At 36.6% G+C, this 26,443-nt stretch overlaps 1 protein-coding gene across 4 annotated transcripts in view; it reads right to left on the reverse strand.

The window, feature by feature from the left end:
- Nucleotides 1–26,443, reverse strand: part of Cecr2 (CECR2 histone acetyl-lysine reader) — a 168,821-nt gene that overhangs the window by 15,683 nt on the left and 126,695 nt on the right. For 3 of the 4 annotated variants that reach the window (XM_071610276.1, XM_071610277.1, XM_071610278.1), the window contains exons 3-8: nucleotides 16,748–16,931; nucleotides 14,663–14,802; nucleotides 13,743–13,847; nucleotides 11,258–11,307; nucleotides 10,414–10,583; nucleotides 3,617–3,700 (exon numbers count right to left, since the gene is read on the reverse strand). In XM_071610276.1, the coding sequence (XP_071466377.1) occupies nucleotides 3,617–3,700; nucleotides 10,414–10,583; nucleotides 11,258–11,307; nucleotides 13,743–13,847; nucleotides 14,663–14,802; nucleotides 16,748–16,931 (733 nt within the window). The remainder of the gene's footprint in view (nucleotides 1–3,616; nucleotides 3,701–10,413; nucleotides 10,584–11,257; nucleotides 11,308–13,742; nucleotides 13,848–14,662; nucleotides 14,803–16,747; nucleotides 16,932–26,443) is intronic. The other variant, XM_027951167.2, reaches the window with a different exon arrangement.

The raw sequence follows: 26,443 nt of genomic DNA on the forward strand, positions 1-26,443 counted from the left end.
TCATAGATCATAGATAAATTTTAATCTGCAGGGAGAAATTTGATAAAGCATTAGGAAAATAACACTCGTAACTACTGAATAATGTTTTCTTCTCCTTTTATTAAACTGTAATTTTCCTCTGAATGAAATTCTGCAATATTTATTGCCCCCAAAAAAAACCTAAATTTATTTTTAACTGATCCATAAAAAGCACAATAATTGTATGTTAAGAGATTATTATGTGATATTTTAAAACATATATAGAGTATAATCAAGTTAAATTAATCTATCTCGTCAAATATTCATCACTTCCTTATGGTAGGATTTACAATTCTTTCCTTGAGCTTTTTCAAACACATGGCATAAAATTCCTATTTGCAGTCACCCTACTGTGCAAGAGCACAACAGAACTCCCTGCCCTCTTAACTGCGACTCATTGCCCACTTATCACTCTCTCCCCATTACCCCTCCCTTCCCATATTCCCCAGAGATTGCTGCTCTTAAATCAAAGTCATGGTTATGGATCATTAACAAAAACATTATGTAAAGATTATCTTTATCTGGTTATTTCTTTTCTTACTGGGGTGAAATTCACAAGCAAAATTAACCACTTTTAAACCCATTCCTCTCCCATAGTGCCTGGCAACCATCTACCAGCTTTATGTCTCTGTAGATTTCTTTATTTTTGGATATTTCACATAAATATGACTACACAGTATGTGTCTGGTTAGTTATTTTTAAAAATATATGTGCTAAACACACATGCTATAATAACTGAGTAATCTGAATTACAGCCTCTTTAAAAAACAAACTTAAAGCTCCCTGAATGTCATTTCAAGGTGAGGTCAAAAACCTAAAGCTGGCGGGCATGGTGGCCCCATCCCAGTGAGTCTGGAGGCAGAGGTCCTAAGCAACTTAGCAAGACCCTGTCTCAGAATAAAAAATAAAAAGAAATGGGGATGGGGCTCAGTGGTTAAGTGCCCCTGCCTAGGCTTGCCTGCCTTTGTACATCTGTGGCCCCCTGCCTTACAGTGTTGACCCCTACCTCTATTGTTTAATCTACCTGTTCTCATATCACTTTCTGTAGAGTTCACCCCACCCAGCATTAGCATGTCAGGTGAAAAACCCCTCTGCTTGACTGAATACCCCCCTCTGCCTCACATTTCTTGTGCCCTTTTCTTTTTAACATAATGTTACAATTCTAGCAGTTTCCTAACATTTTACATAAAAGACATCATACACATCTGAAAAAAAATCCATGTTGTGTACCAAAAATCTGCTTTTAAATTTCTGTATTAATTTTTAGCACTCTGCCACTTAAAAGCAAAACGTATGCTAATGAAAACACCACTGGAGGACAGGATAGGACTCACTTTCTGAGGACACCAGTACAACAAAATGAGCCAAAACCAAACCAAAAAATTAAACAGTGGGGAAAAAAGAACCATATTGTCTTGCACAGGGATTTTCTTTTCAAAAAAGAGGTCAGCTGCGAATGGGATAGGGGTTGGTGTTTAAATGTTCTATAGATAAGAGGCCTACTAGAATCAAGGGGGCATCTTAATGAGAAGCTAATTAGAAACACTACTTTGAAATCCTCTAAAGGATTATTAACCAGAATCTCTGGTTTAAGCAGTGCCCTGGTTCCCCTCCCCCAAGGCAGGCACTTAAGACTCACTGGCACCCTAGAGACTATACCACCACAAACAGCTCCCTGGCAACAACAAGGTCCAGAGCCTGCTGGCAAAAACACCCATGGCAGCAGCCTAATCCTGGGGTTCAGTGAGACAGTGGCCCTTCACTGATAGTTTCCCCAGGAGTCACAATTAAAAGACTTTTTGAGGCAATAAGATTAGACTCCTGGGTGACCAATGCCTGCATGCTTGAAAGGCCTGAAAATTTTCTGCTCTAAAAACAAAAGCACAAAACACACCACCATTAAGGTGTTCTCCACATTAATGGCCCATATCAGACAGATATTAAAAAATCTCTATAATGCTGTGGTTTTCTGTTATCTCAAACTAAAGAGCAGAATATAAAAACAAACCCTGCCAAGAATAAAAGAAATATTGGTGCCTGATGCTGAACTTCTGCTTGCAGCCATGAAGAAGCATCAGTGGTATTCAGATTATAGATAATCTGAAGTGTGAAACAGGGCATGGAGGACTGCAGAGCATTGAAGAGCAAACAGAAAGGAACTTGCAAGAAATATTAATAAAAGGAGTGGAAATAGTGTAGATGAGCAAGATGACCTGGAAACCCACTGAAAATTGCAGCTAGATACCAACTACCAAAGGCCATTGCCAAACCAGTGAGTCCTGAGAGAAAGAAGAAAGGGGAAATGAAGCCATTCAGTACAGAACTGTCACCCAGAGGTAATTAGATAGATGTTGATCCACTGATCTCCTGGTAAGAGGACACCTAAGAGCAAAGAGACAAAAACTAAATAATATATAGAAATCAATAAAAAATTTACAAATTATCAGTTTTTCCCTTTTTCTCAGCTCAAGGTATAATATGTATAGTTAATGATAGATTCTCTGTAATACAGCACTGTGTTGACACTTCTGTTTCAGAGCTCTGAAAATACTGCAAGGGAAAAAAAATCATATGTATGTGTATAGCAAGGTAAGGTATAGAGTAAAAGATCTGAATCCTACTGTAAAACTTAAGTATGCAAGGGAACAGTGACAAAGGGAGAATAAATGGTTACAAAGTAAAGAGAATGTGAGCAGGCCACAGCACCTAGTGTGGACTGTAGCAAACTCAAATTAGCAAACAATGCAGGCAGATCTTGAGATGGGACAGCAAGGTTCCTGCTAATGACTGTTTAAAAATTTTTAAAAATTTGTTTTAATTAGTTATGCATGACAGTAGAATGCATTTATGCACTCTGTATCATGCATAGATGGGATATAATTTCTCATTTTTCTGAGTGTACATGTTGGTCATGCAGTCACGTAAACACATATAGTTTCATTCTACTATTCTTCCTATCTTGCTAATGACTTTTAAACAGCTTCACCTTGCTGCCTTCATCTCCTAGCTTCTTTATTTGACTCTATTTGCCTTCCTGATCACTTAAAGCCATACCAACCAGAAAAGTTTCTTATGCCTTTCTAAATTGTTCTCTAAAAATCTGAATGAATAAAAACATTATCTGTTCCTTTCTACAGTGAGATGCTAGAGTCATTTAACTACTTACTCTAAACTACATTACAAAATGCAAACATTCAAACTTGGTTGGCTCCTGGATGTTTCAAGTGGAAAACCCTCGAAGTAGTAACTCGTTAGTTGTTCCCTCAAAGGTCTTTTTGTCAGGCCAAACACAGCCCTGCCTACACAAATTCTCCATTTTTGCTTAATTCTAATTTCTTCCACCTTTGCATTCATGAATATCTTTTATCTACTATAGAACTTATCTTTCTCATGTATATTAAATATGGATGTGACTATCAACAAACGAGATTTTAAGATCCAAAAGAATGTGACTTCCTTATCTTTACAGCTCCTTCTTTCTGGAATTACATCTTACAAAAACTAGGTTTAGAATGAGAAAAAATGGCATAAAAAGAAGTACACGAAAACGGCACCATTCTTTCTGAACACTAAAACCTCCCTCTTTACTCTCACTCACCTCTTGCTTCATGGCTTTGATGGACAGGTGGTCAGACATCCACCTAGGTTGCAACTCTGCCTTTGTGCGCAGTGAACGTTTTCCCTATAGTTAAGAAGTATGGAAAAGAAATGAAAAGATAGATTAGGGTATTCTCAGCTACTGCTGCTGCCGCCGCCGCTGCTCACTACTGCCAAAAAGTGACCATAAAGGTATGCTGGTAACTGCTTTACCTTGATGGAGGGTTAAAAGTATCCACGCTTAGGATAATCACAAAAGAACTCTTCAGCTGTTCAGCAAACTAAGCCAGTGTATGCTCTTAAAACAAAAACACAAACAAGTGTCTCCTTTGATAATATCACTGGCAAAAAAATTCCCATTGACTGTTAAAACATTTAAAAACCTAAATACAGTTTGAAAACTAAATAATCCCCAAATGGTTAAGGGGAAGCCAATGTCTTATAACCTTCAGCTGTAAGGAGTGGCTCTGAGAGCCGACACTATGTGCAGCTGGAGGCAGAATACCCCTTTAAAAGGCAGGTCAGTAGCAGTAGTGAGAAGTGAGGGCAGCTGCCCAGGCTGGGACCCAAAGTGAGTGAGTAGGAGTGGGAAAAAGGCACAGAGACTTGGAATTAGAGAGCTCACCTGAAAATATTACAGACCTAAGAAAATTCAGAAGGACTGACAGTGACTGCTGAAGGAGGAAAATTTCAAAGAATGAGTTTCCAGGAACGATGTACATCTAGTCAATCATTGGAAGGCCACGGTGTATTAACGTATGTATGTTTTGGAACTTTATGGAATAAGCCCCATAGCTTCACCTTGTAACCTATTATTAAAAGATGGTAAGCAGGGCTATCAGGTCAGTCACTGCAACTTCTGTGGCTACAGCATCAAACTCAGATTTGATTCTGGACCCCAGTAATCCAAAGTCTTGAGACTTCCTGAAGAATCAAGAAGACATAAGGAATCAAAAGATGGAAAAAAGTCAATGACAATAAGGAGTGGTTTATATGGTTTAACCACATTGCAAAGTAATGGTGGTAGATTTAATGAATCATCAGTTTTTGAAAGGTTTCCACGGAAGAGAATGAATAGGCTCCAGTAAACAAATGTGATCCCAAGTATCAAGGTGTCATGACACTTTTTTCCAAAAGCTACTCTAGCATTTTTCTCATATGCCTAAAGTATACCCTTTGTAAGTTTCAAGGCTCTAACAGGAAGTGTTTTTTGTTTGTTTGTTTTTATGGTAGTCCCAGAGAATGAACCCAGGGGTGCTTTACCACTGGGCTACAGCCCAGTCCTTTTTACTTTGAGACAAGGTCTTAAGTTGCTTAGGGCTTCACTAAGTTGCTGAGGCTGGCTTTGAACTTACTATCCTCCTGCCTCAGCCTCCCCAGCTGCTAGGATTACAGACATGTGCTAGGAAGATCTTCCAAACTTTAAATAAATAATAAATGTACAGAAACCGTCTTCAAAAGGAACCACACCAATTTACCATGTTAATAGCAAAAAAAAAAAAAAAGCCAATACCATTTTCACTCCAACTTTGTCACCTCCAATGAAAGTAACTGGAAAAACAAGCTATGCTTAATACAGATGGTGAATGTTTTTTCTCTACATTAAGATCACCTTTTGTGGGGACTGGGGCTCGGCTGGGGTTGTGGCTCAGTGGTAAAGTGCTCACTTAGCATGTGTGAGGTACTAGGTTCAATCTGCAGCAGCACATAAAAATAAAATAAAGGTATTGTGTCCATCTTTAAAAAAAATAAATTTTTTTTTAAAATCACCTTTTGTGTAAACTACCTAAATCTATTTATTTCTTAAGGACTTTAACGTTTATAAGCTATCTTTATAAATGTTACTTTTTGTATCATAAACAAATAATTTCAGTAGTGTACACCCCATTTTAAGAAAACAAAAAAACTCTTATGTGGTTAAAGCAGCCCTTAACCTTCTGTTTTTCTTAAAGTTTACCATCATACTTCCAGAAATCCATCAAGTTTTCTGACTCCTTGGGCATTTACTTTGTTAAGAAATGTGGGTTTAGTTTCCTAACAATCTTTCTCATCAATTACCCATCATCATTAACAGTGGAAGGGGACCGAACACCTATTGATTGCTACATATACTGACATGGGTTCTTCTAATTTCCACAAAAGCTTCTGTGAAGTTACAGCATTTCATTTTGCTAATAAGATTAAATTGAAACTGAAATTCAGACACCTCAGGTATAAAAAGACGGCAATACCATAATTCATATATAGTTGAAGAAAAACTCTTAAAGTTCTTATTACCCTAATAAGCTTTCTCCACTGCTCAAGTTTTTGTGCTTCGTTTATATACTGTTGCTTTTTTGCATTGCTTTTGTTTTGCAGTGTTGGGGATTGAATCCAGGGGTGCTAGCTCCACTGAGCTACATCCCCAGTCTTGCTATCTGTTACCTGCCTCACACTCCCAAGTAGCTAGGATTACAGGTATGGGCCATCCCTGGCGACATACCATGTTTTAATATGCAATAGTGTATAATTGTGAGCACTGCATTCTTTTCTGCCAATCTATGTTTAAATTTTCACATTTGAATCATGAGTATTTCTTCATTGTTAGAACAAAATTCCTCATGGTTATTGCAACTACAGTGAGTAATGATAGCTTAACATACAAAGCAGGGAATTGGGCTGGGGTTGTGGCTCAGCGTTAGAGCGCTCACCTTGTAAGTGCAAGGCTTTGGGTTCGATCCTCAGCACCACATAAAAATAAATGAATAAAATAAAGGTATTGTCTCCAACTACAACTAAAAAATAAATATTTAAAAAGCAGGAAATTTTAAAAATGTATATACTTTAAGCACTTAATTTACAAACATACTGCCATTCACCAATTGTAACATACTAAGACTCACCAAGAGGAATTCCCTGTGATTTGTTCACATAAACATGATCTAAAATCTTCATTTGCTCTTTCAGTTTTAAAGTAAGACTTTAAGAACACTTGAAAACCAAAGGTAAGAATCCTTATGATTTTAAGTACTCTCCTACAATCTTTTACAATTTTACCCAAGTGGATAGCCAACATTTTAGAACCACCTTTTTTTTTTTTTCCCCCTTGGTGGTAGTGGAACTGGAGATGGAATCCAGGGCCTCATGCATGCTAGGCAAGTGCTCTACCACTAAGCTATATCCCCAACCCAAGCAACTTATTTTAAATATCTTTTTAATCCTTTTTTGCAGTTCTGGGGATTGAACCCATGGCCTTACACATGCTAGGCAAATAGTGTTAACACTGAACTTATATATCCAACCCAATACAAACTTTTATCAGAAATTTTATTGCCACATTTTATTGGTTTCATAAATTCTCAAATGTTTAACTACAATAACAAGTACAACAGGAACAAACAGGCTCATAAAAATGCTACAACTATTGAACATGTAACTCAACTGCTGAATGCCAATTATAACAAAGATTACTAAGAGTTGATAACTATCTATAACTTTGAGCAAATCACTTACACTAGGTGAGCCTTAAGTGAAGGCTTAAGGCTTCGAAAATGCTTCTGATATGCTGATTCCTGTGCTAATATCCAATATACCTACTTCACACTATTTACATTCGCCTGTTTTTTTGGAGGAAATTTTTACTGTGTTGGGATTTGGAAGAGATTACAATAATTTTTAATTTATCCAGGTGAATATTATGCTCTATTTTACTCTTTCCTCCCACAAACAGATAATATATCTACCAATGAATTTGTAAGCTTATTTTCCTTATAAGACAATGTACAACTCTGACAAATTTGTTTCATTGCTACTATAATGGATGTTTTTTCCAGAGAATTTTAAATTTTAGTATACACAATAATCACCTGGTGAAATTCTACAACTGCAAAAATAACAGGTACTACTTGGAATAACTCTGCAAGGGTTAGGAACAGAGCAGAGGTAGGAATGAGAATTTTTGGTAAACACGTCCAATGATTCTGATGCAAACAGTCTGTTTCCCAGCACTGTTAAGAAATTCTAGTTAATAGACATTTTATTAGATTTATTGTCTCCAGGCAAACATTCAAAAACTTTGTATGTTTGTACCCTTTTTTGCTATATTATACTGGGCAAGCCATCCAAAATGTTATTGCCAGTATTACATTCTCAGGTTTAACTCTGATTTTTGGCTAGGAGGTAGCTTTTGATTTGTCAGTATTACAGAAATATAGATTATTGAATGAGAAGAGTGTTTAATTTAATCGGGAATGGGAATATAAGATACCTTTCTAAATTAACAAGGGCACCTTCACATTTTTTCCCTTATCCTTTCCTAGAAAGTGGAGCCAAGGCCTCTCATGCATGCTAGTCAAGTGCTCTACCATTGAGCTACATCCCTGGTACCTCATTTGTGAAATGTTTGGAAATTATTCTTTGAAGGTTTAGAAAATTTCAAATCTTCAAAATTTAAAATAATTGTGCATAAATCCAATTAATTCCGGTTTTATCTTTGTTTTGCTGAACTTGCACAGGACTGGGAGCATGACAACTAAGGGTTCTACAACTGAGCTACACCCCCAGCCTGATTTTGGAGGTTTTCTTGAGATCCTGTTGTGAAACCATTTCTCAATTGTCTGCTAAAATTTTCTACTTCATAATTTAGATTCTCTTTTTTTCTGGCTAACACTGTTTTAAAATTGAAAGTACTGTATATCTTTCAAAATATCAAATCTTATAGTTTCTATTTTCATGGTTCTTAAAAATTACATTGAGACATAAAAAAAATTTTTTTTTTATCTTGAAAAGAATCAACCCAGGAAATGTTTTTAACAAAAGCATCAGTTTTATACTTTTAAATTTTGTCCATTAATTCTATTATCTACCAAAATCTCTGTATAATATAGTTGAAAAAGCAGATATAATAAGCTAATTAGTTATATGATTTATACATGGTTTATTGTGCCACCATGGGCCCTTTAGATCAAGTCACATACAAGATGATACAAGTAAGCCACAAAACCATCTTAGTTATTTTAAGAAAATGAGACTATATATAATTTTTGTAGAAAATTTGTCACAGTAGGTTGAAGATCACAAAAACTGAATGAAATGCTCTCATATGGAATTAAGCACACTGATGTGAAGTGCAAATATTCTTGATGAATATCATCAAGTTAAGTCTTCAATAACTCACTGTTTATAAGTTCCTCCTAGAATGCCTAGAACTTTCAATAAAGGATTCATCTGGGGGGTGGGACTGTGGCTCAGTGGTAGAGCTATTGTCTAACATGTTCGAGACCCTGGGTTCAATCCTCAGCACCACATAAAAATAAATAAAATAAAGGTATTGTGTCCAACAACTTCTAAAAAACTAAATATTTTTTTAAAAAACGATTAACCTCTTAAAGGTTACATGCATCACTGAATCCAGAACAAATTTAGTAATGTATTTGATATTTTGCTTTTCCCTCTAGGTGCTGGAATAATTTATATTTATTTTCTCTTCAGATTTCATTGGCAGATGCTCCAAGATTTTTGGTTTTCTATTAGCATATATTAATAATAAAAAATATTACATTATTGAATGCAATAATAGAATGATTGTCAATCATTCACTGTAGAAATCACATTCAAGGTCAAGAGCAGGGGCTGTAATCCCAGAAACTCAGGAGGCTAAGGCAGCAGGATTACAAATTCAAGGCCAGTTTTGGCAACTGAGCAAGATCCTGTTTAGAAATAAAAGGGGTTTGGAATATATTTAGTTGCATAGCACCACTGTGCTCAATCCTGGTATAGCAACAAACAACAACAACAACAAACAGCATTTAATCAAGCACTTCGGAGGTTTAAAAAAATAATAAGGCAGGGGAGGTCCCTGAGCTGAAGAAGCTTAAACTCACAATGAAAGCATGAGAAAAAAAAATAAGAAAGAAAATCCTAAGGCTGGGAGAAACAGACAGTTCATGGATATAGTAAATTTGAAGATGGAGTTTAGAGAATAGTATTCAAAGGGGTTAAAAAAAAAAAAAAAAAAGGAGGTATGTGTGCTGGGGAAGAAGTTGTTTGAAAATGTCATGAATTAGGGTATGCATGCATGGAAATACATATAAATAATTTATAAAATTATAACTTGCCCTGAAGTTGGAGAAAAGGGCACACATAGCTCAGGTGGCTAGGTCTAGGAGCTGGCACTGAAGCCATCAAGATATATGCTCATCAAAGTCTGTTGTTTAATGAAAGAGATCCATAATATGGTGATTTTTGGAAAAAAATTTTTACAAAATCCAGGCACAGTAGGGCACATCTGTAATACCAGTGGCTTGGTAGGCTGAGACAAGAGGATCACAATTTCAAAGCCAGTCTCAGCAAATTAGTGAAATCCTGTCTCAAAAGAAAAAATAAAAAGAAGTGGGAATGTGACTCAGTGGTAAATTGTCTCTGGGTTAAAGCCCCAGTCCCAAAAAACAGAAACTAATAAAACAACAAAAACCAAATAATCATTATACAGAGGTCTACATGGGGTGACAGGAGAGAAACTGGCAGGCTCGGGGCGCATATCCTGAGAAACAGTATAGAAAGAAAGCTGGTTCTAGCCTGTGAAAAGCTATTTAAGTACTGGTGGGTGCTGATCACAGAGGAATTCTTGGGGGGAAAGGAGAATATGTGACCCACTCTGGAAGCGGAATTGGGTGGTACAAGATCCCATATTAACACGTCAGTTCAGACAGGATGACAGTCTGTAATACTTCAAGGACAGTGCATTCAAAAATTCAAATTAACATCATAGCATCAAACAAGCGGTCTGATGGCACTGAACACTTCAGTGTCTCTACATACCTTCTGGGCGATCATGTTGCAGATCTCAGGCAGGAAGTCCTCACTGAGAAGCTTATAGAGCTGCCGCTCTCGAAGGGAGGTCCTCTCTCGAAAACTCTCGGTGACCTGTCTCCACTCCTCTTCTGTTTGGCACAGGAGCCACCAAGTGCCTTGGCCTGGTCCTTGAGATCCTACAAAAGAAAGGCATGATTCACTATAAGATATCCTAAACAAGGACATTTTTTTCTGTATTTATTCTCAGGATTATTTCTAACCTAGGTCATGACTAAAACAAGAGAAGATAAGAAATGTATACTTTTGATTTTCCTATTGCTGTCACTGTTTACCAATAAAAGACTAGAGGCAATACAAATATAACTATTGTGACTTTAATAAGATATTAACATCCCAGAAAAGCTTAAATGGATTTATATACTTTCCCAGAAAAATAGTTTGAGCACCTTTACAGACATTTATGCCTAGACCCATTTAGATTGTGATACTGTAAAATACTTGATTATTTTCCCCTAAAATATGCCATTTGGATTACAGGATGAAAATCAGAGAGAAAACCCATACGGAACACATAAAGTGCTGATGTTAATGGGACAGTTCGCTGAGATACTATGATTCACTAAAATGTCTGAGTTAACATACTTTGTCTTGATATTAAGCTGTCAGATGGAGAGATGGGTATGGGACAGGTGTGAGGAAAAAAGAATTGAAGAAGGGGAGGGAGGCTAGTTATAAGACTACTGCAATCATTTTAATTGCTTTCAATGACTTTGGAAAAAGACAGTCACCATCATAATATACATGAATCATGTTGACTTGATCTTTTCTAAATGCCAACAAAGATCATTACCATTTCTGGTCTGTGACTCAGACACCAAGGAGTTTTCTTCCTGCTTTTCACTGTAACACAAGAAAAGGTGGCAGCAATTAAAATAAAAACAAATTCAAATTTGCACAGTACTTCCCTTAGAATAGGAAAGACAGTAGAATAATTTGGACATAACTCTCCTATGTTCATATATGAATACATGACCACTGTAACCCCACATCATGTATAATCATAAAAATGGGAAGTTATACTCCATGTATGTATAATGTCAAAATAGACTCTACCGTCATGTATATTTAAAAAGAACAACATGGGGCGGGGGTTATGGCTCAGTGGTACAGCACTCGCCTTGCACGTGCAAGGTCCTGGGTTTGATCCTCAGCACCACATAAAAATAAATAAATAAACAAACAAATAAAATAAAGTTAAAAAATGTTAAAAAAAAAAAAAAAGAACAACAACAACAAAAAGACCCAATTAACATAACACAAAGAGAAAGACTGTATGTTTGTAGATACAAGAAGAATGGTTCTACAGAATAAACAGACACTAGAATTTAGGCATGTTGCTAAAAACCATAAGTTCATTTGGGTACCAATGTTATGGCAATAACATCATCGTACAGAAAAATAACAATTTTTAGAAAATCAGACAGATGGGTTAAGTGTTAATAATTAAAAGTCGAGAAAAAAAACTAGGGATTCCATTGTCCTTTTCCCTAATGCAGGGCTATACTGAGAATAGGTGTTTTTAATTTGCTCCTATGTAAGGTAGAGGCTAAGAACATGGGATCTGAAGTTGAACTGCATCTTTCAAATCAGTGAAACATGCTTCTTTCAAACCATGTGACCTCAGGAAAGTGAAACTTTCCTGTAAAATGGGGCCATTAATAGTTCCTACCTCAAAGGATGTCAGAGATTAAATTTCAAAATGAACAACAGTGTTAAATGTCATTGTCATTTGTCAATTATTACCCTGAAACAAACAAACAAACAAAAAAAGCTGGATTTTTTTTTTTTTTGTTATTTTTCAAACATTTAAAGCAGTACACTCTTAAATACAACTATGGGAAATGAAAAAGTTTCCATCAAGCGTTGTCTGATATGATAGCCACAAGCCACAGGTTACTGAACACTTATAAATTTCAATTTTCATTTATTTTAAAAATGTTTCAATAGTCTCAGATACATAGCTCTAACTACCAGTAGAGGGTAGCACACGTCCATGTGTGCTTCTTAAAATGACTCTATAATCCCAACAGCAAGGTACTTTAATTGTGCACTCACAGGGAAATGGAGTTACATAAAACATTTTCTTGAACATAAAAGAACATGTGGACCATGTAGAATCCAGAAACAGGTAGTTACCATCTAGTCAAATCAGGGAAAATTAAGCGGAATGCTGATTGAGTTAACAAAATCAAATTCTGATGGATCTACATAATCTGATTTTTTAGGAATGTGTTTTTGTGGTTAAAAAAAAAAAAAAAAAAATCAGTGAAAAAGGCTTAATCCAAGCATTTAGATAAGTACTTACAGTTTATAAACTTACTAGGAAGAAACTGCTTATTCTGTTAACAGAAATTTTAGGAACGGGCCACACTTCCACTGCTTTATAATGATAGACCTGATTCTTAAGTGAAAAGTATATTTATATAGTATAGGTCAGATTGGGTCAGATTCTGAAATATACTCATATCAAGATTCATATGGTAGTCTTTCCTAAAAGATAATGACACACAAAAGAAATTATTTTCAATACAAGAGGATGCCTTTTCCTTTGCTAAAATTAAGAAAATACTTTAGATTTTCACCTTTTCTTTATTGTAGGAAATTGCATTCTACATAAAATAAAGTATGTCTGGGTATGTTAAATGCTAAGTTCTCTGCTGAGAAATAATTAACCCCTGACCTCAGATATGATAGGTAATTCTACTAACATGCTGATTAGTTAACAGGTAACCACAAAATTAATTTGCTCTATCTTTCTGTATAAAATGTGTGGTTCAATAAATTCTTAAATGTTTGGTATAACAAATGTTTATCAAATCTTTACTATGGGGCTAATTGTAGAGTGCTTGCCTAGCACTGGTGCAATTCTCAGCACCACATATAAATAAAAAAATAAATAAATAAAATAAAATGTCCATCAACAACTAAAAAAAAATGAAAGTTTTAAAAAAAGCAAAACACCTTTACTATGGGTCAAGCATGATTTTCAGTTTGTTACACTGGCATGCACTGTTGTTCAATTTAATCCTCATTAAATGGATAATCATAATTCAATAAAATAACAGGCTTAGGGAAGGTAGGTAACTTTGTAGAGATCATGCAGCCAGGGCTTCCTGGTTCCTTAATGTACACTCAACAAGGACTCTGACCTTGGGTCTCCACAAGCAAAGTCCCATGTCCTTCCAGAGGCAAAAATAAAAGATGAAGAAACAAATGAAATGAAGGATCCTCCTAGCATGAAGGCATGTGACCAGAGAATAACAAGACTTTCTCACCTTGCAATAATCTCCTCCTGCAGTTTCTTGCGTTTGGGGGGCCTTCCTCTTCTTTTTCCTGTTTTTCCAGGAACACTTGAGACATTTTTTTGTCCTTCACTTTCCCTAAGAAACAGTATGGTCACACGTAATTCTAATATAACTAATTATAGTATTTCTGGTCATGAGGTTACCAAAAAGGATTAAATGTAACAAAAACAAGGAATGGGGAGGGTAAAATGTCTTCCATTATTATTAAACAGTGGAACCAAGGAAAACTGACATTTTGCACTACGTAAGCTCTACACCTTCCTAATAGTAAGCATTACTCCTACCAACAAGGAAGTCTAAATAAAATAACAGGCAAGCATTGTTCTGGAATGCTGTGGCGAAGAGGTCTCTTATTTAGGAAGTACTCAGTAAAGCTTACATTTCAGGCCATCATTTAAAGTTCTCTGGAATTAGGCTGATGGCTCCTAACAGTCAAAGAGCAGAATATCAATTCTAATAGAAAATGGAGTTCTTGAGGCATGCCTATGAAAGATGAAACTGTTACATACATAACTGTGCTGTTCAGAAGAAAATGGCTGTATTAAAATAGTCTGTAGTAAGGTAGTGGTACTCCTTAGAAATCACCATAGCCTTGTGAAGAGGCTATGGAGTAATTCCTTTTAATTTATTTATGCATTTATTTATTTTGCATTGCACCCAGGGCCTTGCACATGCTAGGCAGGCTCTCTGCCACTGAGTTATATCCAAAACCCTCATTTTAATTTTTGTATGGTAAGACTCCTTTCCTTGTCCATTTCCTTTTAGGCATGCTAATACAATTAATTCCTTCAAAAGAGAAAAAGAAAAAAAAAGCAGCGATGTACTGATGTAGGATTCTGATGCACTTAATTTTAACTGTAGCTGTCACACCCTGACATTGAAGACTGTACCTGCTCAAGGAGAGTTCGCCATTGGACTTCCCTTGTACTGGGTCCTCTTTGTACATTCGTGTTCCATAAAAATACCAGTAGAGGGCCCCAGAATTGTCTTCCCCCAGAGGTTCCACACGGAGACTGTCTGCATCCAGGCCCTAGACCCAAAAGGAATTGGGAGTTTGGGAAAATGAATAAAATAAAAATAGGAAAAAACTAAAGTGATTCAAAATTCAACTTTAGCCTCGTATTTTAAAATAACCAAGTATCATATTTATTTTTTGATCAAGACAGACGAAAGAGAGACAGAATGGGAAGGGACTACCTTCTTTGAAGAACAAGATATGGAAATATCTCAAATGTTCCCTACCCTCACCACTGCTCCCATTTCACCAAAAAAAGCTATCCTGCTGAAGGGCATCTAGGTTGGTTCCACAGTTTAGCTATTGTGCTGCTATAAACATTAATATGGCTGTGTTACTGTAGTATGCTGTTTTTAAGTCCTTTGGGTATAGATGGAGGAGAGGGATAGTTGGGTCAAATGGTGGTTCCATTCCCAGCTTTCCAAGGAATCTCCATAATGCTTTCCATATTGGCTGCACCAGTTTGCAGACCCACCAGCAGTGTATGGGTTTGCCTTTTCCCACACATCCTCGCCAACACTTATTATTGGAGTGAGATAAAATCTTAAAAGTAGATTTGATTTCCATTTCTCCAATTGCTAGTGATGATGAACATTTTCTCATATTTGTTGATTGATCGTATATTATCTTCGGATAAGTGTGTGTTCAGGTCCTTGGCCCATTTATTGTGTTATTTGGGTTTTTTTGGTGTTTAACTTTGAGTTCTTTATATACACTAGAGAACAGTGCTCTATCTGATGTGTGAGGGGTAAAGATTTGCTCCCAAGATGTAGGCTTTCTATATTACTCAGCAATAAGAGAATACAATCATGGCATTTGCAGGTAAATGGATGGAGTTAGAGAAGATAATGCTAACTGAAGTTAGCTAGTCCCAAAAACCAAATGCCGAATATTTTCTCTGATACAAGGAGGCTGATTCATAGTGGGATAGGGAGGGGGATCATGGGAAGAATAGAAGAACTCTAGATAGGGCAGAGGGGTTGGAGGAGAAGTTATGATGGTCATATGAAGACACAAATTGGTGTGAATATACTTTGTACACAACCAGAGATATGAAAAATTGTGTTCTGTATGTGTATTAAGAATTGTAATGCATTCCGCTGTCATATATAATTAAAAAAAAATAGTTCTGGTGAATGTTTTTTTTAATTTGGTTTAGAGGTGTTATTCTCATTTTACAACTAAGTAGTGTTAAAGATGTTTCAAAGGTTTTGTCTTGTGTGATACTCTACCATAGCTCTATCATTACCCACAGCCACCCCTTCCTCACTTATTGCTGTGCCTAATCCGTACTGGCCTTCCCAGAACTGCTGAGGTCCTCAGCAAAGAGTGCACTGGATTACATGATGATTCTTTTAAAAAAAAAAAAAAAAAAAATTATTTTAATTATAGTTGGACACAATACCTTTATTTTATTTATTTTTATGTGGTGCTGAGGATTGAACCCCAGGCCTTGCACATGCTAGTGAGCCTTCTATCGCCGAGCCATAACCCCAGCCCTACATGATGATTCTTAGGAGTCCATCCTCAAAGCTGGTGTGTGTATAGGGGATAAACTTCACTAGCAAAACTAGTTTCAAGTTCCAGAGTTTTCAATAGGTATTTTAATTATGCTCAAATTTAGACCTTGGGAAATAAAATTCAGTGGTCAAATTAGTTACAGTATGAATAAGTGCCTCTTTTTGGTCCTGACTCAGCTGGGATAAAGTGCATGGAAAGAAGCACAAAACCCAACTAGAAATTAAATCAAAACAACATACTGCCATATAGATAACGCAGCTTCTGTTCCTTTGGCTACAGGGTCATGGTTGTGTTCACAGTGTCACTGTCAATTAAGAGCATACAGACAAGCCACCCAAGCCAAACTCTGGCATCTCGTATTAGCTTTAGTTTCATGTTCTGACTAAATTCCTCACTGCTGTTTTTAATTGCTCTAGAGAAAGGACTGCCAGTGAAGCACCTTGAGGAGGTCAAAGACATCATCTGCATCTAGCCGATAATCACAGAGCCGGTGCAGGATCTCCACACGGGTGCGAAGAGGCAAGTCCTGGAAACTGGCTTCTCTCAGAGGATTGGGTTTCCCTTCTTCGAGCTCCCATCGGTAGTTGATGATGTCCTCCAGGTAGCTGTGGAATGTCTGAGGCCTAACCAAACAGCCCCAGACATGAAAATGCATTAATATAAAACAGATGATGGGTAGAAACAGGGAGAGAGAGGTGAGTTTGATAGCTGATAAGTTTATGAAAGGTTCTGAAAGGAACTATGAGGACCTCAATGAAGCTATATGTACTAGACCCTCTATAAGTTTAGTCAAATTTAAAAGAAGATAAAAATGTTGAGAGAGTTTTTCACAGAATAAGTTGTTTTCCTTTAAACCAGACAGCACATTCTGGTCAAATAGTTAAAAGTTTTATATTATCAAAGATATAAATGTGAAGTGGAGGACAGTTGCATACTTTGCTCATATAATTAAAGAGACTCTATGAAAATTATTTAGTTCAAAATTGGATCCGTCCCACAGACTGGCACAAAAAATAATCACAGAGTCTGCCCAACTATTTAAGGTTAAGATACCAAAATTTGAAACTGGCTTATGGCAGAACATGAGGAGCTACTCTAATATGCAACTATATTATATTCTCCCTCTCCCTTTTAAGAGATGAGGTCTCCCTTTGTTGACCAGGCAGGCCTCAAATTCCTGGCTTAAACCTCCTGAGTATCTGGGACTATGGGAGTACTTAACTTCTAAAACCAAATATATTTACTTTTTAGTTGTAGGTAGACACACAATATCTTTATTTCATGTGCTCAGGATTGAACCCAATGCCTCATGTGTGTTAGGCGAGCACTTGACCACTGAACCACAACTCCAGCTCAAATGCTTAATTTTTTTTAACATTTATTTTTTAGAAGTACTTGGAGACAATACCTTTATTTTGTTTATTTATTTTTATGTGGTGCTGAGGATTGAAGCCAGTCGCATGTGCTAGACAAGCGCTCTAAAGCTGACCCACAATCTCAGCCCCTCAAATGCTTAATTTTCTTAATATTTAATTTTTTAGGTGGACACAATATCTTTATGTGGTGCTGAGAATCAAATCCAGTGCCTCACTCATGCTAGGCAAGCACGCTACCACTTGAGCCACATCCCCAGCCCCTCAAATGCTTAATTAAAAAAAAAAAAATTATTTATTTGTAGATGAACACACAGTATCTTTTATTTATTTTTATGCGGTGTTCTAAGTTCTCTCAAGGCATCTCCATACCACTGAAATTAGTCTGAGGCTGCTTTGTTTGAATATGTTGAAGGGGCATTCCTTGGAATGCCCAGATACTAGGGCCAGGACCTCAGAAGGATCCCAGCCCTTTTTAAATATTGTATTTACAGACAGGGTCTTGCTGCATTGTTTAGGGCTTAAATTGCTGAAGCTGGCTTTGAAACGGAGACCCTCCTGCCTCAGCCTCCCCAGCAGCTAGGATTACAGGCTGTCACACTTGGCTGATGTGTAACTTTGTTTCTTCCTAAGGGGTAAAGAGGAATGAGGCCCTATCAGTTATCATTAAATTTTAAGAAGAGTCATACCCATGTTGACTTACAACTATGATAGTTACATCTGTAACCCTTATTGCCATGTGTGGTTCAGAAGCACAAGCCAGCCAGTCCCACAATATGTCTGAACAGTGTGGTTCTCTGTGCCATCAATCTGTCTGGAAGCCCTTACCTGACTCAAGAATTGCATGCTTTACAAGGCTTTCCTACAGCTCTATTATCCTACTCAGTTTCAATTACACCATGTTTGTTCTAAGTTCTCTTGAGGCATCTCCATACAACCTTAACCAAATGGTACTGAGGGCTCACAATGCAAGATAATTCAGATCTTGTACAGATAAACCTTCTCATATAAATCTACTTAAAGATGGGGGAGGGGGACTTTTGAAGGTAAATGTACTGGACAGAGTAAACTGACACCAAAGGCTCCTTTCCACTCCTGGCTCTTAACCCTCTGTAGGAAATAAAACCATATACTCTCAACCCTAGAAAAACACCAACACAAACCAAATTTTGCATATCTTTCAGATTTTGCTATTTAAAGGAAGAAGAGGGTGGTAGCAATGTACTCCCCAAAATAACTGTGTGAACTAAAATTCAGTTCTAGAGTTTACATTACCTGGAACATTCACTGATTAACTCATCTATTCAGCTCAGAGCAATTCCCTCTTAATGACTTAAATACCTCCCATCTTTATGAAATTATCCTTAATTAAAAGAAAAATTATTTGAATATGGTAACGAGGATATCAAACCAATGAAGTTTGAACACAATAAGATCAACATTCCCTGTTGTCTGACAAAAACTCCAAACACTCTTAAATGACCAATTTTCTCATTCATTTTCCATCCTAAAAAAATAGCAGGAAAGACAACTGGTTGTTTTTTTAATAAAATATTTATTTTTTAGTTTTAGGTGAACACAATATCTTCATTTTATTTCAATGTGCTGCTAAGAATCGAACCCAGTGTCACACGCATGCTAGGCGAGTGTGCAACCACTTGGGCCACATCCCCAGCCCCACAACTGGTTATTGTTTAGTATCATGTGAAGAAGAAGATGATACTGGGTAGTAATTACCTCTCTGTTCCTTAGAGATTGAGAGAGAGAGGATGAAAATAAGGATGAGTCAACTTTCAGCATTAGGCATTCATTTCTTAGAACCCCAACAGAGAGCCTCAGCCTGCTCCAGACAGAACAAGCTTCTACTGGTGAGCCATGATGGCATGACTAGGTGCTGGGTTTTCACACAAGTCTCAGCTGGCTGGAACTGGCAGAACTTGTGACTAGGCAGGGCAACAGATTTTATTATCTGCAACCTGTTTTGGAAGATCACAGATGAAGAGTTCTCTGAGGCAAGCAAAGGACACAAAGGACAAAAAGGGACAAAAATCCTTAGTCTCCCTGCAAAGGAATAATTAAGGCATGGCATCATGCTTAGTATACAATGTAAATGAAAAATAAAATCACATTCTCCTATTTGCTGTGCCATCTGCAAAGCAAAGGAAGCACATGCACACATAGTTAAGTCACAGTTAATACAAGTCCTAGACTGAAATAAACATCCCAGTTCTAGTAAAACAACAAAAGGCTCTATAAGAAAATTTAAAGGGTGGCAGCATAGTTTATTGGTAGAACTCATGCTTAGTATGCGCAGGGTCCTGGATTTAATCCTGTGCACCAGAAAAACGAACAAACAAACAAACAAAAAAACTGATAAAGCGGGCTGGGGTTGTGGCTCAGCAGTAGAACACTCGCCTAGCATGTGTGAGGCCCTGAGTTCAACCCTCAGCACCACATAAAAATAAATAAAGGTATTGTGTCCAACTACAACTAAAAAATAAATATTAAAAAAAAAACTGATTAAGCATTTATTCTTCAAGAGCATAAAATGACCCAGGCCAAAATAATTAAAGTAACAGTTTTTCAATAGGGCCATATGGTAGCATCACATCCAACATACCTAAAATTAACAAGATAGTCAAGATACTAAAGTATGGTTACTCTTCCAGGCATGGTGGCAAATGCCTATAATTCCAATAACCTGGGAGGCTGAAGCAGGATCTCAACTTTGAAGGCAGCCTCAGCAACTTAGTTCAAAAGAGAATGAAGGCTCTACAGTGGTAGAGTAACCCTGGACTCAGTCACAGGTACGGAGGGGTGGTGGTGGGAATCATAACTATTTCAAATTAAAGGAATATCTTATTAAGTGAAAATCAACACAAAACATATTCTCTACTTGAGAAACATGTTTGTAATACAAATTTTACATGTGTTTATGAATGTTTATGTTGGGTAGTCAAAGAAACCCAACATGCAATAACTTTGAAAAGATAAAATGTAATAGAGGCTAGATGGAACCCTAAACACTATTTGTGTAAAGTAGAAAGTCAGAAGTGAAAGTTTTTCTTTGTGAAGAGGTACAATAAAAATTTTGGATAGCTTCTGATAATTTAAGGGTGCATACTATAAGCCCTACACATATACACAAACACAGAAACCAATAAAAGAAAAAATCATGTAGCGCAACAAGAAGCATTATAGAACTAACAGAGGAATGAATAAACATTAGGAAGCACAAAGAAAGATGCGATGCTCTTCATCAGTAATCAATTGGGAAATGTAGTTCAAAAAGATGGCAAAGAGATACTACTACACACACACATTATAATAGTGACATCAAAAAGACAGTAACTGCTGACCAGGTTGTGAACCAATTAGAAACCCCCAAACACTGCTGGTGGGAATAAAAACTGGTTAGGCTGCTTTGGAAAATTTGACACATTACTAAAGTTACAGTTACCATATAATGTAGCTACTTTGAGATAACTGAAAACATACATCCAAAAACTAGTAAACAAAGATTTAAATCAGCCTACTTCTTGAAGTCAAAAAATGGAAACTGCACAATGTCCCTCAACTGATGAAGAAATAAAATGTATATTCACAATTTATTAGGCTATGAAAAGGAATAAAATAATAATTTATACTATAACGTGGATGAAAATTGGAAACATCATGCTGAGAGAAAGAATCCTGACACAAAAGGCCACTTCCTGTATGATTCCACTTCTAAGAGATACCTAAATGCTGGGTAGGGTGGAGCATGCCTGTATAATCCTAGTGAGCCAGGAAGCCAAGGCAAGAGGATGGCAAATTCAGGGCCAAACTTGGTAATTTAGTGAGACCCGGTCTCAAAATTAAAAGGTCAGGGGATGTAGTTCAGTGATAAAAGTGCCCTGGATTCAAACTGCAGTACAGAAAGGACGGGGGTAGGGGCCACCTAAAATAGTGAGATGTATAAAAGCAGCAAGCAGAATAGTGACACTAGAATTGCAGGGTTAGGGGAAATCAGGAGTGAAGAGACTTCGAATGGGTATGAGACATCTTTGTGCGGGTGATAAACATGTTCTGTAATTAGTAGTATGGACACACATTTTACGAATTTATTCAAAAATCAATGAAGTGTATACTCAATCTCAGAAGAACAAATGGGAAAATAATAACACTGAAACCCACATTAAACAAATTGGATTAAACATTCCAAACAAAAGGCAGAAATCAACTACAGGTCATCTATAAAATGTAATTTAAATACAACAAGGATTAAAGGATAGAAAATTATATACTAGGCAGAGTGGCTTGGAAAATGAATAGGCACTGGGGATATAGCTTCGTGGTAGAGCAATTGCCAAGTATGTCTATTAAGTTGGTGGATGAGTTGGAGGCCACCCAGAGCAACACAGTCACACACACCACCACTACCACTACAGCCCTGCCCCCCAGTGGTGGAGGCTGATTTGAAAAAAGTATTACATAATAGTAAATTAATGAACCATTTCACCAAGAATATAACAAAGTTATCATCTAAAGAAACAATTCTCAATCACATGCAGAGAGTTTAATATCTCCTTCTCATTAATGAGCTAGACAAAAGAATCAATAAGGACACATAAACAATACTAATAACCTGAACTAATCGATCTTTTCAGAATACTACACAGAAAAGGTCCAGAACACATATTCTTTTCAAGTATATTATGAAATATTCACCAAGATAACCACATGCTGGGAATAAGTCTCAATAAGCTTCAATGGACTAAAATATTACTGAATATATTATCTGAAAACATGGAATTAGAAATCATTAAGATATCTAGAAGTTAAGTAATACATTTTTTTTAGAATCACGGAGAAATAAATTAGAACATGTCTGTGAAAAATAATGAAGACAAAAAGAAAACTTTTTCCCAGAGATATTTGTAATGTTAAATGCCTGTATTTTAAGATAAAATAAACCTCAAAACATAGGGGGGAAAAAAGCACAACTTAAAGCCAAAGTAAATAAAAGTAATCAGGAGAAAAAAAAATTATTAAAATAGAAAGCAGAGTCAGGTGCAGTGGTGCATACCTGTAAACCTAGCTCTCTGGGAGGCTGAGACAGGAGGGATCCCAAGTTTGAGGCCAGTCTCAGCAACTTAGCAAGAAAAAAGAGTGAAAAACAAACAAAAAATATTATGCAAAAAAGTATAAAAGTAGACAACACTTATCAAAAAATGATGTAAGAAACAAATCACCTGAATACCTTTAATCTACTTAAGAAAGTAAACAATAATTACAAATATAAAAGTTGGCCCAAAGAAAATGACACGTGGGATGGACAGAGTGGGGCACATCTATAATCCCAGCAGCTCAGGAGGCTGAATCAGTTTGAGTTCAAAGTCAGCTTCAGCAAGGCCCTAAACAATTCCATGAGACCCTGTCTCAAAATATAAAAAAAGACTGGTCAGGGGTTAAGCATCCATGGGTTCAAAAGAAAAAAAAAAAATGACAAGTGCAAATGGGTTTCACTAGTGAATTATTTCAAAGATTCAAGGAAACCTTTGAAAGAAATTACACAAACTGTCAGAAATCAGTGGAGGAAACATTTCTAAATCCATTCCAAGGATTAACAAAAAACAAACAAGTAATATTCCTCAAAAACTTAAATGCAAATTGAAATCAGTGCTATATAAAAGAAAAACACATTATCATACTTAATGGCTAAAGACTCAATGCTTTCTTGCTAAGATTAGGAACAATACTATATCACAAATCAGCAAGTGCAAGTTGGTCATGGAGGCAAGTAATTCCAGTGACTCAGGAGGCTAAGGCAAGAGGATCATCAAATTCTAGACCAACCTCAGCAAATTTAGCAAGGCCCTAAGGAACTTACTGAGATCCTATCTCAAAATAATAAGGCAAAATGGTTAAATGCCCCTGGGTTCAATCCCAGGTGCCACCCCCCTCCAAAATAAATAAATAAATAAATAAAAGCCAGTGAAGAACAAGTAGTTCAAGATATATAGAAAGGAAGAAGCAAACCTGTTTTATTTGCAGGCTGCATAAAAAAAATCCTCAAGAATCTATAACAAAACCAGTAGATCTACAAAGCAAGATTGTGGGAATAAGGTCAATACATGTAAATAATTGTATTTTATAAATAACAGCAAAAAAGAGCTAGCAAATAAAGCAATTCAACTGGGCTGGGGTTGTGGTTCAGCAATAGAATGCTCGCCTTGCACATGTGAGGCCCTGGGTTCGATCCTTAGCACAATATAAAAATAAACAGATAAAATAAAGATATTGTGAGTCCAATTACAACTAAAAAATATTCTATAAAACCAATTCAACTGACAGTGCTATTTAAAAATATAAAATACTATATAAATAAAAAGATGTCCAATATCTTTATGGTGAAAACTACAAAATACTGCCAAAATAAAAGACAAATGGAAGGCTAGGGATATAGCTCACTTGGTAGAGTGCTTGCCTCCCATGGACAAGGCGCTGGGCTCAATCCCCAGCACCACAAAAAAAAAAAAAAAAGAAAGAAAGAGAGAGAGAGAAATGGACAGACTCATATCACACTCAAGGATTGCAAAAATAAATTATTTAAGCCATCCATTCTTCTAGCAAGCTTCTTGGGAAGAAGAAATTTACAAGCTGATTTAAAAATTTAAATGAAAATGCAAAGGACTTAGAATAGCCAGAATGACAAAAAAACACACTAGAATAAAGTTGGTGACCTTACCCTACCCAATTTCAAGAAAGCCAGATACTGTGAACAAGGATAAAACATACATGTCAATAGCAAGACCAACACAGACAACATATATATGTAAGAAATGACCCTCCAACCCACATTGACTTCATACCATGGACAAGCAATACTCCAAAGTGCATCAAGATGTGTACAACCCTGAAACTAAAAATTCTATAAGAAAACATGGGGTTGTGGATTGGTGGTAGAGTGCTTGCCTTGCAAACGTGGGGCACTGGGTTCAATCCTCAGCACCGCATAAATAGATAGACGGATAGACAGATAGATAAAATAAAATAGATAGATAGATAAAGGTGCTGTGTCCATCTACAACTAAAAATTAAAAGAAGAAAACACAGGGAAAAAAATCTTTGTGATATTGAGGTATACACTGATTTCTTAGGAAAAAGGAAACAAATATGAAATACATGGAAGAAACTGGTAAAATGAACTTCAACTAAACCAAATGTCTGCTTTGTCAAAACCCATAAATGGAAAAGTAAGCTACATGCCAGGACAAAAATATTTACAATGCACTGTATGTCTGACAAAGGACTCATGTCTAGAATATATAATGATTTCTTACTAAGGTAAGCACTTCTAATGATGAATTGATGAAAACAATTCACAAAGATGTATGATTGAGCATATGAATGAATGTTCAACATTACTAGTCATTGGGAAATACAAATTAAAACCACAATGAGTTATCACCTTAAACATAATGCTGGAAAATAGTTTGGCAGTTTCTTAAAGATAAGCATACTCATACCATATGACTAGGTAATTCCCAAGAGAAATGAAACCACATGCTCACACAAACATTTGTGTGGAAATCTCCACAGCAGCTTTATTCATAATTGCACCAGATTAAAACCAAATAAAATGTCCATTAACAACTGAACAGATAAATTGCAGTGTACTTCTCACTGGGTGCAATATAACCCCTCACTCTCCCAAAAGAGAACAAGTGATATAAACAGCAATCCAAAAGAACATCACCCATACATTAGGCTGTCTTAAAGGACTTAAAAAGAATTAGAGAGCTAGTTAAAATTTAACAAAAGGTGGTAAAAATGAAGATAATGGTAGCCCAAAACAGACGCTTGGATGGGGGAGGGTTGAATGCAAAGAGATATTTCTGCATTCTAGCTCATTTTAAATACCTAAAAAAAATAGCTGACTTGAAGTTTAATTTCAAGAAGATCCCAGAAGACAAAAGTATGAAGTGTTAGAATGTTACTGGCACTGAGCACAGTGGCGCAAGCCTGTAATCCCAGAGACTAAAGCAGGAAGATTAGAAGTTCAAGGCCAGCTTCAGCAATTAAGACACTATTCTAAATAAAAAGGGCTGGGATTCAGCTCAGTGGTAGCATATCCCTTGGTTCAACCTTCTCAGTACAAGGGGGGAAAAAAAATCAAAACTCATGTTTAAGTTTTGTACTGGGGGCAGGACCTCTAAAAATAAAAGAAAAAAACCCCAGGTGTCATGATGGTGCATACCAGTAATCCCAGCAGCTCAGGAAGCTGAGGCAGGAGGATCACAAGTTGAAAGCCAGCCTCAGCAAACTTAATGTGGCCCTAGGCAACTCAATGAGACCCTGTCTCTAAATAAAATTTTAAAAAGGGCTAGGGATGCAGCTCAGAGGTTAAGTATACCCCTGGATTCAATCCCCAGTACCAAAGAAAGAAAGAAGAAAAAAGAAGGAAGGAGGGAGAGAGGGAGGGAACAAACAAGTGATACCTTACTAGTGGTACTTCAAGTATGTATGGCCCTGGACCACCAGCAGCTGCATTACCCACAACTTATAAAGCATGCATATATGGTGATGGGTCCAGCAAAGTTTTAACATGATGATATGGGTAAAAGATGATATGGATGTTCCCTATATTCCAAGAATATTCCCTTTAAATGCCAACACTTGAGCTCTTCCATTAATGTTACTCTTTCTCTGCTTAGCAGGTATAGTCACTGCTCTGGACTGTGTTAACCATCACATTGATTATCTTCATAGATTTTCCA

This window comes from Marmota flaviventris, chromosome 3, assembly GCF_047511675.1.
Source record: "Marmota flaviventris isolate mMarFla1 chromosome 3, mMarFla1.hap1, whole genome shotgun sequence".
In the NCBI taxonomy this organism is placed as follows: domain Eukaryota; kingdom Metazoa; phylum Chordata; class Mammalia; order Rodentia; family Sciuridae; genus Marmota; species Marmota flaviventris.